The sequence below is a fragment of the Rattus norvegicus genome, chromosome 6 (assembly GCF_021556685.1).
Source record: "Rattus norvegicus strain SHRSP/BbbUtx chromosome 6, alternate assembly SHRSP_T2T, whole genome shotgun sequence".
NCBI lineage: Eukaryota > Metazoa > Chordata > Mammalia > Rodentia > Muridae > Rattus > Rattus norvegicus.
Genome location: NC_141539.1, coordinates 33193597 through 33208225, shown reverse-complemented (window position 1 = coordinate 33208225; position 14629 = coordinate 33193597). Strand labels below are relative to the sequence as shown.

Genomic DNA, 14629 nt, shown 5'->3' with positions numbered 1-14629 from the left:
TTTGTGCTGATTAAGAGGAGGGGTACCAAAAACTGTACAAAGGTGCCAACTTCATTGCTTGTGTCAAGCTATAGAGCCTGTATACTGCAAACCCCTCCTTGATTGGGAACTGCCAGGGGCTCTTGGGAGGTGTCCCTCCAAGTTCATCTCTACTCCCTACCTCACTGGAATTCTCCAGCCACCCATGTTTTCTCCCTCACAGCCACCTGGATAACCATTCTCTTTGGGAGCCCAAGGTGTTTGCCACCCGTTGCTTTAAAATCATCATGTACTCAATTCAGGTATGGTAATTTCCCAGCTCCAGCCATGTTACCCCATACGCAAGGGTATTTCATGGCACTGGACCATGCACAAGGCAGAAAGCCAGGTGGGCTCTGACTTCCCCCAGAGACCCCCTAGCTGCCACAGATCATGATGTATCATCTGGCTGGGAAGGAATTGCAAGGGGCTCTCTGTTTAGTGTTTGTTTAGTACGTCCTAGGCCAGCATTTTTATGAAATGCAAAGGAAAATAATTCCTAGAGAAAATTAACAAACAGCCTGCGTTCCCTGAGCGCCCCGATTACAGCGGGCTTACTTTCCTTCTGGCCTTCCTCTCAGGAGCAGTGTTATCAAGACAGATCTTGAATTGGCACTGGGCTCCCAGCCACACTTTGTTGAACCACGTGGCTTCTCATGAGCCTTGCCAGTAAGATCTGGGGACAGGGAGAAATGAAAGATGATATTTTGAAACGGATTGCTGGCCGCCTTTGAAGTAAAAGGAATCAGGAAAAATGTGCAAACGTAGATTCCCTGGGATTTGGCTCCGTGTTTGTGGGCTGGGCTGGGGGTTGGGGCGGGGCGGGTGCTGCAAGAAAGAGAGCGAGGTCTGAGTGCCACCTGCCATGTCCACTGGCTGTGGTTCACCCTCAGCCTCTGGGTGCCAGCAGAGGGCTACCGGGCCTTTGGGGTGGTTGTTTGGGGACCAGCACGTCTTCCTCCCCCACAGCCGCAGCACTCCCACCTGGTTATCCAGCAGCTCCTGAGCCACCTGGACGCCAACAGCCGCAGCGCGGCGACAGTGCGCGCCGGCATCGTGGAAGTCCTATCGGAAGCTGCAGTTATCGCTGCCACCGGCTCTGTCGGTAAGGGGGGGCCGGAGCAAAAGGCAAGGGGCGTGGGAGCGGGGAGAGGGCGGGGGGCGAGGTGCAGGCGTTGGATTTAGGACCAACTAGCTGCGCGGGGCTGGGCTTGCGGGAGAGTAGGAGGGATTCTTGTCATGATTTATGGGGCCCTCCCCCTTGGCGCTCAGGGCCCACGGTTCTGGAGATGTTCAATACCCTGCTGCGGCAGCTGCGACTCAGCATCGACTACGCGCTAACCGGGAGCTACGACGGCGCTGTGAGCCTGGGCACCAAGATCATCAAGGAGCATGAGGAGCGCATGTTCCAGGAGGCGGTCATCAAAACCATCGGTGGGGAAGCGGGTGGGGTCGGGAGGAACAATTGAGGCTTGGGGGCGGGCTCCAAGAGAGTTGGCAAGGATCTGGAGGCGGGGCTAAGGAAACAGACCCTGTGAACCAAGGCCTAGGATAGGGTGGTGGAGATCTGGGTGAGGCTTGGAAAGGGGCAGGAGTGTGGGGAAGGAGAGGGACCCTGTGAGGCTTGGGAAAGGGAGGGGCTCAGGGGGAGGAGCCTGATGAGACTTCAGAGGAATGAGGCCTTAAGGGAGAGGACCTAGGGCGATGCCTGAGACAGGATGGGCCTATGGGAAAATAAAAGACTAGGGCTGTGCTAAAAGGAGGGACCCCGGCAAAGCTTGGAGAGGGAAGAGCCCTAGGGGAGGAGTTAGACTGGGGTCTAGGAAAAGGAGCTAGAAAAGAAAGGGATCTTGGGAGGGTGGGGTAGGATCAGGACTAGATAGAGATGACCCTTGTGTGAGGACCAGGCCTCCACCATAGCATCTGCTATATGGCTGTCTAGCGTTGTTTTATTTAGGGACACGGGGGAAATGGAGCAGCTTATGACACATATGCCTGACTGGCCCTGAGCAAAGGCATCAGATCAGTCTGGGTTTCTCAGCCAGGCTTCCTACAAAGGCAGTCATGTGTTCTCGTCTTCATTCCGCATGCCTAGTGCATCCACTGTGGTACCACTGGAGGAGGTGGGGATTAAAGGGGAAAAAAGAGGAAAGGAAGAAGGCAATGGAGACTATTTGCTCCCTGGATGTGACGGAAATATGGAACCACAAGTACCAGGGACTCCTCCCTCTCAGAGGTCCATGTGCCTACGCCAAGGACTCATCACCCGAGAGTCAGGAGCGACAAAACCATTGAGCCGCCCTGCCCTGGGCCCTATCCCCCAGTAAAGGAGCCCAGATGACAGTAACAAGAGAAGGGCTGGCATCTGGAAGAGCCCTCTGGAGTCCTTCATGCTCCCTCCCCAGGAGGCGGTGTCACAGCAGCCTGCCAAGGCAGATCTCTCTGGGCCTACACACCCCCGCACCAGGGAGCCTCACTGTATCCATTCAGCTGATATATGCGGAACCTCTCATGATCTGTCCTCTTCCTCTCAGGCTCCTTTGCCAGCACACTGCCGACCTACCAGCGCTCAGAGGTGATCCTCTTCATCATGAGCAAAGTCCCGCTGCCTTCCCTGCATCACCCCGTAGAGACCGGACGGACAGGGTTAGTCCATTGCTTCCTTCCAGCCTACCCTCTCTGGCTCCTGGTTGTCCTCCCTGACTTATGTGGCTTAGCTCTCTTCTCTCTTGGCTCAAAAAAACCCCTTAGCAGAGGGGTCGTAGGTCCCGTGGCAATTTTTCAGGCTCCCTCCTATAAACGCCCCCACATTAGGGTAGTCATGGGTCCCTGGTTAGAAAACTGGTGAGGAAGGTGGGGCGTGGGGGGGAGGGGGGGACTCGCTGGCGAGCACTCTATCTCTATTACCATCGCGCTGAGACCGTGTCTCTGGCCTGCAGGGAGAACAGGAACCGGCTGACCCAGATCATGTTGCTGAAGTCCCTCCTTCAGGTGAGTCCCCACTAACCCGTCCCTGCTCTGCCTCTGTGGGACACAGCTTCTTTCAGGGAACCAAGGCGGTTACTTCCATGCTGCGCAGATATGCCCAGCCGTTGAAGGGGCAAGTGAAAGGCCGAAACCCAACCTGAGCCCCATTCAGTTGTTCAGAGCCAGGTGGAAACTCAATGCTTCTCTTTGTTAATAGTGATTCTGTGTGCCCACTGGTAGCCTTGTCACTAAAAACCTTGTGGGTCTTGAGGTAATTCCTCCCCATCTGCCTCCCTGGTGTCCTTCACCAAGCCCTGTACCTCTGTTTTCCCCATTTCTCCAACCTTCCAGACATCACCACCTCCTTCCTCCATGTTTCCTATATGTCCTAATGCATCTCGGCTTTCGTTGCTGGGGTCTAGTTCTGTTCTTCCCAAACACCATTCCCACGCCCACCTGGTTAAATATGCAGTTTCCCTAGGGGGCGTGAGTGGTCAGCCCCGGTGAGGTTCTGAAGTCTGTATTTGTGTGTATGTGATTTATTTAGGAGACACCCCCCCCCTCACCCCCGCAGCACTGGCTTGGCCTTGGATCTTAAATAGCTTATACTGGCATTGGACTCACGGTCCTCCTTCCTGCCTCAGTTAACCAAGTGCTGGCACTATGGGCATACCTGAACTGCCATGTGCAGCATTGAAATTTGCCTCTGTAACAAGCTCCCTGGCCCAGCCTAGACTTTGGACATCTCACAACTAGGTTATTGTCTTCAATGTTTCTAAGTCCACCTTCAAGGGTCATAAATACCAGAAGAACTTTCTGGGAATGCAGTTTCCTATTTTGCTCCTCATTTCAGAGAAGATCTCAGTTTCTAATATCAACATCTAAAATTCCGACTTTTTAGAGCAAAATTCCCAGGATCTTTCTCTCTATAGACCAGTGGTTCTCAATCTGTGGGTCCCGACCCCCAGAGCCATTAAATAACCCTGTCATGGGGGTTGCCTAAGACCATCTGGAAACACATTTTTACACTATGATTCGTTACAGTAGCAAAATTACAGTTATGAAATAACAACGAAAATAATTTTGTGGTAGGGGGGTACAGCATGAGGGGCTGTACTAAGGGGTCGCAGCATCAGGAAGGTTGAGAGCCGCCAATCTCATTGTTCTGTTTTTTGCACCACCCAGCTCCCAGCTCTGCTCCCAGCATGCCAGGGTATACAGATCCCGCACTCCATGCAGGCCTTCCCTCTCCTCTTCCCCTTCCCTCAGCCTTCTGCTCTGTTTGCTTGTTAGCGGCTTTGCTTTGGGGATTGAAACCAGGTCCTCACTCATAAGTAAATGCCCCACCACTGAGGGTACTCCAGCCCCACTCAGTGTCCGTCCGCAACGTCCTTGTTTTTATACTTCCCCCATCTAGCTGTCTGACCTCTCCATGGTCTCTGATCCTGTAGTCTTGCTGAGTTGGCCCTTGTTAATTTGCACCCCGTGTCGTATGGAGAACACCCATATCTTCCTTCAGAGAACCCTTGATGTTTTAGGGTTGGGCTGGGCTGGCACCATGGAACCTTGAGAGGTACCAGTCTGCAAAAATGGACTTAACAGGAAATACCCCTTGGGACCTGAGCATTTAGTATCATGTGTGATGTATCTGTTTATGCCGACTGATTTGGGTCAGAAGGTCCTATTGTCACAGGGCTGTGTCAGGTATGTAAGTGGAGTCTGCCAGGCAGCTGTGACTTCCTCTGCCCTCTAGTTCTTGGGACTCCAAGTCTTAACAAAGCATTGTACACATTGTGGACGTTCAGTTGTTCCCTGACTCTTTCCCTTCTCCGTTCTCATTCCTTTACTCACTTTTAACACTTACTGCCCCTGCGTGCTGTCCCCATACACCTACATGTCAACTGAACTGTACTAAGCAGACTTCCCAGGTGGCCCCTCAGAGCCCGTGAGAGGACAGGATGGAGGATGAACACTTTACACCAGAATCCTCCTGGCTGCTTCCCCAACTCACCTCTGCACCGAGAGAGACCGTGTTCCTAAGTACACCTTCCCCGGGCTTCCTCACAGGTATCCACGGGTTTCCAGTGCAACAACATGATGTCAGCCCTCCCCAGCAACTTCCTGGACCGCCTTCTCTCCACTGCCCTCATGGAGGATGCAGAAATCCGCCTCTTCGTCCTAGAGATCCTCATCAGTTTCATTGATCGTCATGGCAACCGCCACAAATTCTCTACCATCAGGTGAGCCCGAGTTCTTTCCTTCAGTAGATGTGTGATGGGGGCGTGGGGTGGGGGAGGCAATGAGACCTGTCTTCTTGGCCAGTCACCGCACGCCCAGGTGGAGGACAGTTTGAGTGCAATGAGATCCGCTAGGATGTATCCCTGACTTTGGCCAAGGAGAGGGGGGAGCCATAGTGTGCTTGTGCCTGCCCTGAGGGCTGGAGAGAGTACTGTGGGGATTTGAAGGTGGAATAAGAGGTACTAAGGGATATTGGATATTTCAGGTCTAGGGAAGAGGAGGGTGTAGGTCCATTGGCACTGAGGATTTGGAAGGAGTAAAGGGAAGAAGGGTGTAACCAGTCTTTACCTATGCCCAGTTCCTGAATAGTGACTCTGGGACTTATTTATTAATAAATGTCTAGGCCATAAGCTTGGGCTCATTCCCCGACTGGCTCATAATTATTATTATTTTTTTTTTTTGGTTCTTTTTTTCGGAGCTGGGGACCGAACCCAGGGCCTTGCGCTTCCTAGGCAAGCGCTCTACCACTGAGCTAAATCCCCAACCCCGCTCATAGTTTATATAACTTGTTTATTCCATGCTACGTGTGCCACGTGGCTGGTTACCCTTCCTCAGTCTCGCGTCTGTCTCCTCAGAGTCTGGGAGATGAGTCTCCCCACATTTCTCTCCCAGAGCTCTTGTCTTTCTACTGGAGCTCCCACCTCTTATCTCCCGCCTTTTGCTAACAGGCCACCAGCCCTTTATTGACAGGCGTTGCTTCCGCACAGTACACAGGAGATTCTCTCTACAGGAGAGAACAAACAGCATGAAGTTTGAGGGGGGTGGGGATGTGAGAACTCGGGAGGAAATGGAGAGTCGAGGCTGAGAATGAAGGGCGACCCACAGCCCTGGAGACCAAACTTAGTGACACCGTGAGAACTCAGGCTGGCCTCCCACGGAGGCTAACAGCTCCTCCATCCCTTCCTAGCACCCTTGGTGACATCTCAGTCCTGAAGCTGAAAGTGGACAAGTGCTCCCGGCAGGACACTGTCTTCATGAAGAAGGTGAGTGTCACCACAGAACACACAAGCCCCAGAGGAGGCCGGGCCTACTGCTCCCAACCTTCTAGTCTCTAAGTCACTGCTTGACCACTGGTTCCCGAGCCTGCGTCCTCCCTCCTTCAGTTGGCCCCAGTTGCTGAGAATTGAGATGGGGCTACTACCTCCCCTTCAGTGGGGCCTTCCTCCCCACTCTGCGCCCACCCACTGACCATGGCTGTCCTGTCCCCAGCACTCCCAGCAGCTATACAGACACATCTACCTGAGCTGTAAGGAGGAGACAAACATCCAGAAGCACTATGAGGCCCTCTACGGCTTGCTGGCCCTCATCAGCATTGAGCTGGCCAATGAGGAGGTGGTGGTGGACCTCATCCGACTGGTGCTGGCTGTTCAGGTAGGGCTGGATGTGGGGCTGGATGAGGATCATGGGGAAGGGCCTATAGCCAGGCACAGATAGGAAGACTCTGCAGCCATTACTTGACAGTTTCTTTGGTGTCCTGGGACTCTGGTTGGTTATGAAGACCCCAAACCATGATCTTGTCTGGGAAGCCCCAGAAACTAATTCATGGCTCTTGGTCATCTTTAAGTTCATCTGGAATCATCCCTGAGTCTCTAAAATTTCAAGTCCCTCATGGGGTCTGAATGCTAACCCCAGAAGTTCCTGAGAGAGCATTCAAAAGCCCTGAGCTATCCTGAAACAAATGTGTTCATTAAGAATCCTTTCACTCGGGGCTGGGGATTTAGCTCAGCGGTAGAGCGCTTACCTAGGAAGCGCAAGGCCCTGGGTTCGGTCCCCAGCTCCGAAAAAAAGAACCAAAAAAAAAAAAAAAAAAAAAAAAAAGAATCCTTTCACTCTTGGGCTGGAGAGATGGCTCAGCCATTAAAGGCTAGGCTCACAACCAAAAATATAAGAATCCTTTCACTCTCAGATTTACTTATTCAGAATTGAATTGCCGCTGGTGCTTGCTTAAAATACATATGGTGGCATACACCTTTCGTCCCAGAGACAGGCACATCTCTGAGTTCAAAGCCAAGCCTGGTCTACAGAGCTAGTTCCAGGATAGCCAGGCTCCTCAGAGAGACCCTGTCTTGGAAAACAAAAACAAAAAAAAAAAACAAACTAAAACAAATTGCCCAAACTAGAAAAGCCACACTGTCTCAAGCCTGGGACCCACATCTTTAACAAGTTTGCATTGTGATTCTTGGGCAGCCAGTCTGGTATTCAACAGGACCTGAAACCTTCAAGGTCTGCCCTGGTGGAAGTGCACTGCCTTCGAGGTGGGTCCTTCCAACCTCACAGGTTGCAGGACATCGGGGTCCTGAAGCCAAGTAGGTATCATGTTCTTGAACTTACTGACAGGTGTCTAGGTTATCTTTGTGACCATGCTAAATCCTGCAGGCCAACCTAGATGTTGCAGTTTCCTCTATTCACCCTAAGAGATGGAATTTTCAATTCTCTTGAGTCCCAATCTCCTGATGGTGCCCACAGTTTTTAGCATATGGATCCAGTTTAACAAGCCAAAAACCAACCAGCCCAGCTTCAGCTATGGTATGGTTAATGGTAATGAGTAGGGTTTGACAGTGGTGCTCACTACAGCTGGAACCACAGAGTAGGGAAATGCGACCATCACCTCTATGCTTAGTAGGGATTATTCAGGAGCCTCCAGACCATGAATTATCCCATTAACCATTTTCTCTAGCTTTTTAAGGAGGACCTCTGCCTCCCAAGGATGTGGGACAAAGACAGTCTAGAGAGATGAGGCATCTCTAAGAAGCCTGGGGAGAGGTCAGGTGGGAGCGTGTAGATTTTAAAGTGTCAGGGAAAAGCTCTGTAAGCCTTATCTGCATTACCACAGGATGTGGCCCAGGTCAACGAAGAGAATTTGCCTGCCTATAACCGCTGTGCTCTCTACGCTCTGGGTGCAGCCTACCTGAACCTCATCAGCCAGCTCACAACAGTGCCTGCCTTCTGTCAGCACATCCACGAGGTTGGTGTCATCAGGGGCCCAAGAGCCCAGTGGGCCCTTGAGCGTTGTCTTTGGAAGAAGTGTGGAAGGGCTAAAGATCCTCTGTCCTCGGCCTATGAGCACAGGGGTCTCATCCCTGCTCCCTCTGTCCTCAGGAAAGCATGTGACCTATGCTCCTGCAATCACTCGGAAGAAAGCAATTTCATAGGAGTTCGGGGGAGGAATGGGGATGTGATTCAGATGGTACCCAACTAGCGTTCATAAATCCCTGGGTTCAGTTCCCATCGCCGCATAAAACTGGGTATGGTGACATATGTCTCTAATTCTCAGCCCTCAATAAGTTTCAGTGGTAGAAAAACCTTGGTCTAGCAAGGTTAGGGCCATCCTGGGCTAATAAATAAAGTTTTGGGAAGCTAAGTGTGGTGATAGAGACTTGTAATCCCAGCCATTCAGGAGGCCAATAGTAGAGGATCTCCAGTTCAAGGCCATTCTGGACAACACTGAAACTGTCTCAGGATGAAAGCCCTCGCTTGACCCTGGAACTCATTTAAGAAATCCAAACATATGGGTACAAGCCTAAATCCCAGCATTCCTATAGCAAAATAGGGGTCCAAGACATAAGCTCATGGGCTAGTATATGGTACAGTGGCAAAAGCAAGAGAGACTCGGCCTCACCAATGTGGAAGGCAAGAACCAGCTCCCCAAACCTCCACAGGTAACCCTGACATGTGCATGCCCCTCCTCAGTTGTTGCATAAAGGTCTTTTAAAACTCTCTGAAGAGGGCTGGAGGGATGGCTCAGTGGTTAAGAGCACTGGCTGCTCTCGCAGAGGATCTGGGTTCAGTTCCCAGCACCTATGTAGTAGCTCACACCTGTCTGTAACCCCAGTCCCAGAGGATGTGATGCTCTCTTCTGGCCTTCACAGATACCATACACATGAAAAAATTCTGAATTATTTTGGGTGGAATCATATGATGTCTAGGATTAGGTTTAAAATTCCAGGTCTCTGCTGACCTACACTGGCTGGGGCATGAGGGAAGGTGCTGTGTCAGTGAATCAGAGACTTCCCAAGAGTGTCGGACTTTCCCAGGCTCTGAGCTGATATGGGAGTAAAGGAAGCCCTCTTCACTGGAAATGGTGGGGCTGGTTTCTGGTCACCCTTGCATAGCTGCACGCCATCTTTCCCTAGCTTCTCACTCCCTCAGTAACGTTCACATCTCTTCCCCCCAACACTTGCAAGGGCTCTCGAGGAAATCTCAAGCCATCCTTGTCCATCAGATGCAGACTCACCGCCTGCAATCTCTTTTCACTTGTGTCAATCAAAAGCACAGGCATAAGGCACAGTTGACAGAATCCCAGTCTCTTAGGGACGAGTGCCTTGTTCTTGGAGGACACTCGGCACCTGTGCGTCATCAGTGGCGACAGCCTTAGCAGCCACTTGTCTCCCCAGGCAGCTCTGACGATGGCTGGGGATCTGGATTCTCCCTGGAGAAGCTCTCTGCACTGAATCTCCAAGGAGGCTGAGGGGGAGGGGACTTGCAGCTCTTCCTGTCATCTGCTCTGAGGCACCTCGCCCAGTTGGACCTTCCTCTCATCCTTTGTTTCTTTCCAAACTCCAGGTAATAGAGACCAGGAAGAAAGAGGCACCATACATGCTTCCTGAGGATGTGTTTGTGGAAAAGCCGAGGTAAGGACAGTACCAGGCATGGCGGTATGAGGCCAGACAAAGCCAGGGGTTTAGGCATGTCCTGGGCAGAGTTCAGCTTCATCATTACTGTAGTCCTTCCATGGCTGCCATGCTGTCAAACCTCAAACAGGTCATTATGAGCCAGTTCAGGGTGTCACGCTGCATAGGAAGTAATGCAGCCTCCAGGAGCTTTGGTCCAACCCAGGGGCAGTGCATTCTAGAGGAGCCGTCTCTGACAGGACCCTGCCTTCAGATGGTGACGTGTCAGTGATGTCGGGAAAGATATTTTGGAACAAAAGGTGTCCAACCACAGGACTTAGCCTTCTAAACTGTGGCCTCTCCACACACTAACTGCAGGAGAGCAGTAATGCTGGGGTAGGGGATCTATGCAGTTCAGTGATAGAACACTTGCCTAACGCACATGCATCCTGGGTGGAATCCCACACAGAGCATCACAAAAGAAAAAGATTCAGAAAGTCCGTGATGCTTTGAAAGAATATTTAGTGTGAAGAATGGTTATCAAATAGTGGCAAGATAGATCAGTTGATAACGTGCTTGTTTCATACCATACATATGAAGCTTGATCCCCAGAAACCATGTTGTTACAAAAGAAATAGAAAAAAAAAGGTATGTGTTTGTCATCCAGTTCTGGGGCCGGGGAGACAGTCAGGTATCACTGGCCAGCCAGCCTAGCTTACTTGGTGAACTCAAGGCCAGTGAGAGACCCTGTCTCAAACAAAAAGTGAATGTTGCTTAAGTAGTGCACCCAACGTTGACCTGAGTGTGTACCACACATCTGAGTACACACGTATGCATGTGCACCTGTACACGCATGCACATGCCCAAAGTTAATCCCAGAACTGTATGTTAGGGAAGGGAACGTTCAACTGAAGGAAACTGATAAAGTAACAGTAGGTGTCTCTAGAGAAAGGACTGTTGGAATAGTCTTCTGTTTTGCTGCTGTTTTGTTTGCACACGGAATGTGTTGCAGTTCTGATAACGTCACCCGTCATCCGGAGACTGTTCCAGCTGCCCACAGTTTTACTCTGCCTCCTCTTTGTCTTCAGGCTGGCTCAGAATCTGGACGGTGTGGTGATCGAGTTTCTCTTCCGCCAGAGCAAAATCAGCGAAGTCCTCGGAGGCAGCGGCTACAATGCGGACAGGCTCTGCCTGCCCTACATCCCTCAGCTGACAGGTATGAGTTCTAGACAAGGCTTCCGGTCTGCCTCTGCTTTCCAGGCTTAGGAAGGGCAAGAGCCCTAGGGTAAGGGGGCGTGGCCTCCTGGACCACATTTCCTGCCAGGCGAGAGGCCTAGGGTAAGGGGGCGTGGCCTGCCTCCTGAACCTGTTTGTGGTGGCCTCTTAGATGTTGCGTAAGAGCTGAGCAGAATCTATGCTGAGATCCTGACTCCAGTGCACCTCCTGTTCAGTTTGGGATCTCAGAAAGCAGCTGGCCCATGAGATAACCCGGCTTGTGAAGGAAGGGCCGGTTCATAGTTCTAGAAAGAGCATGCATGGCCTTACAGAACCATTTCAAGATATCTGTGCTACTCCCCCCCCCCCCCTCCCCGAGCTGGGGACCGAACCCAGGGCCTTGCGCTCTCTAGGCAAGCGCTCTACCGCTGAGCTAAATCCCCAACCCTGTGCTACTTCCTCTTTAAAAAACACCTTTGGCAAGTCTCTGCAAACCCAGGTTACATGACTACAAAATTTCCTCATTAGAGGGGTTTATGTGGAGGTGTGTGGAGCAGATGCATTTAGGGAACATTGCATGCGTGACCATTACTGCTGCTGTGATTGGATGGAACAAACTTGCTAGTTGAGATATGTTCCGTAAATGGTTGCAAAAAATCCTAGCCCAAAGAAGCAACCTGAGCACCCTATGATGGGTGGAGAAGGCCCACAGCAGCTAGAAGCTTCTGGAAGCTCCAGGGGTAGCCTAAGTGTGTCCTGAGCCATTGAGGGCTGTGGGCCAAAGGCATAGTGGGTAGGACCAGTGGCTTAGCCCTGGCTTTGCAAGGACTAGGAGCCCCAGCTTCTGGGCTCCTCTTTTCCAGATGAAGATCGCTTGTCCAAGAGGAAGAGCATTGGAGAAACCATTTCCCTTCAGGTAGAGGTGGAATCCAGGAACAGCCCAGAGAAAGAGGAGGTAAGTGTTCTTGTCTGTACTCTGGGTGCTAAGTGCTCCCTGCCCTTTACATTGCATTAAAGGATCTGTGGAAATTAGTTTCTCATGTAAATCCATTTCCTTACTGACTCTCATTATGAGGACAGCTTTGATATTTCCAGCTGGAAAATGTATTACCATTCTTCTATCATGAGACTATCATTTTTTTAAAAAAAAAATCACTGTAGAAGGGCTTTCTGGTTTCCATTCCCTAATCGCACAAATTGGGGGACTGACAGGCACAAGCATAGTACAAGGTAGGGAGGGCCCACATCCGGGTGGGACAGGGACACGGTTATTCATGGGGATTATGAGGGCCGCTGTAGAAGGCGCTGAGTCTTTCCCCGGGAGTGATCAGAGCATAGAAAAGTCCCTGAAGGTTGGGACTAAGGATCCCTCTACCTTGGACCAAGTTCTACAGAGCTCATTCAGAACATTCCTATGGAGGTAGGAACCTCTAAGCCTAGCTAATTGAGTAAATAAGGTGAGGAAGCAGAAGGATCCTCAGAGGCCCTTGAGGCTGTGAAAGGCAGGACCCCTCTTGGGTTACAGCCTTGGAGTGAGCGGACTGCTTCCCCACACTGTAGAGGGGATTCTCCTGTCCTGGCTTCGGAAGCCTTCGATAGTTAGGGGAAGCTAAGGAGGAGAAATGCTCACCTAGCCTGTGCCCCTTACTCATGGGACACTCCTGGGACTCCTGGGACACTCATGTTGGTTCTTTCCCTCAGTCAAATTATCCCAGGGGTGTCCTGGTAACTGGTGCAGGGCTCTTCTCTCCTCATCTGTCCTGCTTCACATCTTCAGCCTCTGTTCAGGGTCCTGTGCCAGCCAGCCCCACTGTCTTCTTCGTTATCTGCAGCACCTTTCCTGAGGCCAAGCATCCACGGAAACCACATCTTTGGGTTTTACTATTTCTTGCCTCTTTTCTCTGCAGAAGTTGAGATCCTTTGCCTCTGGTCTTGGGACCAATCAGATCAGCAGAGGGCTCGTTGTTTCTAACCTTCACGGACTTACTGTATTAAAATCCATCACTTGGGGGTGCAATTGAATATCATAAGCCTTCAAAGTGTTATGAAGTTTCTGGAGTTCATATTGGAGATCACATTTCTCAGTTGCCTTCTTTACATCCTATTATTTCTCTGAGTTTTTTTTTTTTTAATTATGTGGTGGTTTCCTCCCATGTTGCTTGATGGGTAGGCTTAGGTAGGGAAAAGGGAATAGAATGCTCTTCCTAGGGAATCTGAGGAATTGGTCTTGTTTGCTTTTCTCCACACCTCTGGGAATGAGGGTGTTTTAGGGCCGTTCCCCTAAGAAGCAATGTTCACCTTTCTGAACGTTTCCGTCCTTTCTCCTTCAGCGAGTTCCTGCAGAAGAGATCACCTATGAGACACTGAAGAAGGCCATTGGTAAGACGGGTCCCCAAGAAACTCTGCTGAAAAGGGGAAGTCGGGGGTGACGTGGACCCGGTGGCAGAGGCTGGTAGCCTTTTGTAAACTCATCAGCCACCAGAGCTGCAGCTGGAAGTCCCCAGGGAGGTGGCTGGAGCTGCATACCAGGCAAGCCCTTTCTTTCCCGCTTACTAATGGCAGCTGCCTCTGAAAGCTGCCCCTTGTGGATTACAGCCAGGTGACTGGTTTGTGCAAATAAATGGAAACTGCTTATGTGTGGAAGATGACACAAAAGGACAAGATGACCAGCGAGAGGCACCGAGAAGAAATCGTATCTGTGTTCATTTAATAAGGGATCTGCAGGACTGGCTCATGAAGTGTTTCTGTGTAGAAGTTGTTTCTAACTGATGACAAATTAAGCCACTAAATGTCCTTTCCACGAAGCCCCTTCAGTATTTTGTTACAAATGTACTCAGTGGGGCAGCAGTGGTGCACACCTTTGATCCCAGAACTTTGGGAGGCAGAGGTAGGGAGATCTCATACCTGCCTGGCTGGAGCCAGCCTGATCTACATAGTGAACTCCAGAATAGCCAGGGCTATCTAGTGAAAGCCTGCCTGAAAAGAAATCAAGAAGTAATGAATGAACACACCACTGACCTGCCTAACCCACTCAAAATGGTCATTATTTGACCTCCAGACCCACTCCCTATTTTATTTGGTGCTAACTGACCTGGGATAGTAAGGGTGTGTAAAGCCTTAAGTGAAATTTTCTTAGACTGCTCTGCTGTAGTGCTTTGCTCTGACTCTCAGGGTCTCTCTGCCCTTTCTATTGTTCAGGTCCTTTTTAAAACTGCCCTGACAGGGGCTGGGGATTTAGCTCAGTGGTAGAGCGCTTACCTAGGAAGCGCAAGGCCCTGGGTTTGGTCCCCAGCTCCGGAAAAAAAGAACAAAAAAAAAAAAAAAAAAAAAAAAAAAACTGCCCTGACAGTACTAAAAGGGGCAGCTGAGATCATTCCTTTGAGAGTCCCAGCAGGGGTGCGGCCGCTTGGATCTTTAAATGCCGAGCTGCAGGCCCATTTAACTGTTTCTCAGAGGATGGAGCCTTGGGCAGAATCAGGGAAAGTCTGTGAGGACACATGAGGTTGCCACATCTTTCATGT

At 50.8% G+C, this 14629-nt stretch overlaps 1 protein-coding gene across 1 annotated transcript in view; it reads left to right on the top strand.

Annotated features, from left to right (window-relative positions):
* Efr3b (EFR3 homolog B) overlaps positions 1-14629 on the top strand; it is a 73471-nt gene that overhangs the window by 52686 nt on the left and 6156 nt on the right. Inside the window, 13 exon segments of the mRNA NM_001427261.2 lie at positions 203-281; positions 988-1123; positions 1291-1452; positions 2553-2664; positions 2958-3009; positions 5053-5225; positions 6191-6266; positions 6493-6654; positions 8117-8248; positions 9847-9914; positions 10982-11109; positions 11972-12063; positions 13439-13487. Coding sequence (NP_001414190.1) covers positions 203-281; positions 988-1123; positions 1291-1452; positions 2553-2664; positions 2958-3009; positions 5053-5225; positions 6191-6266; positions 6493-6654; positions 8117-8248; positions 9847-9914; positions 10982-11109; positions 11972-12063; positions 13439-13487 — 1421 coding nt within the window.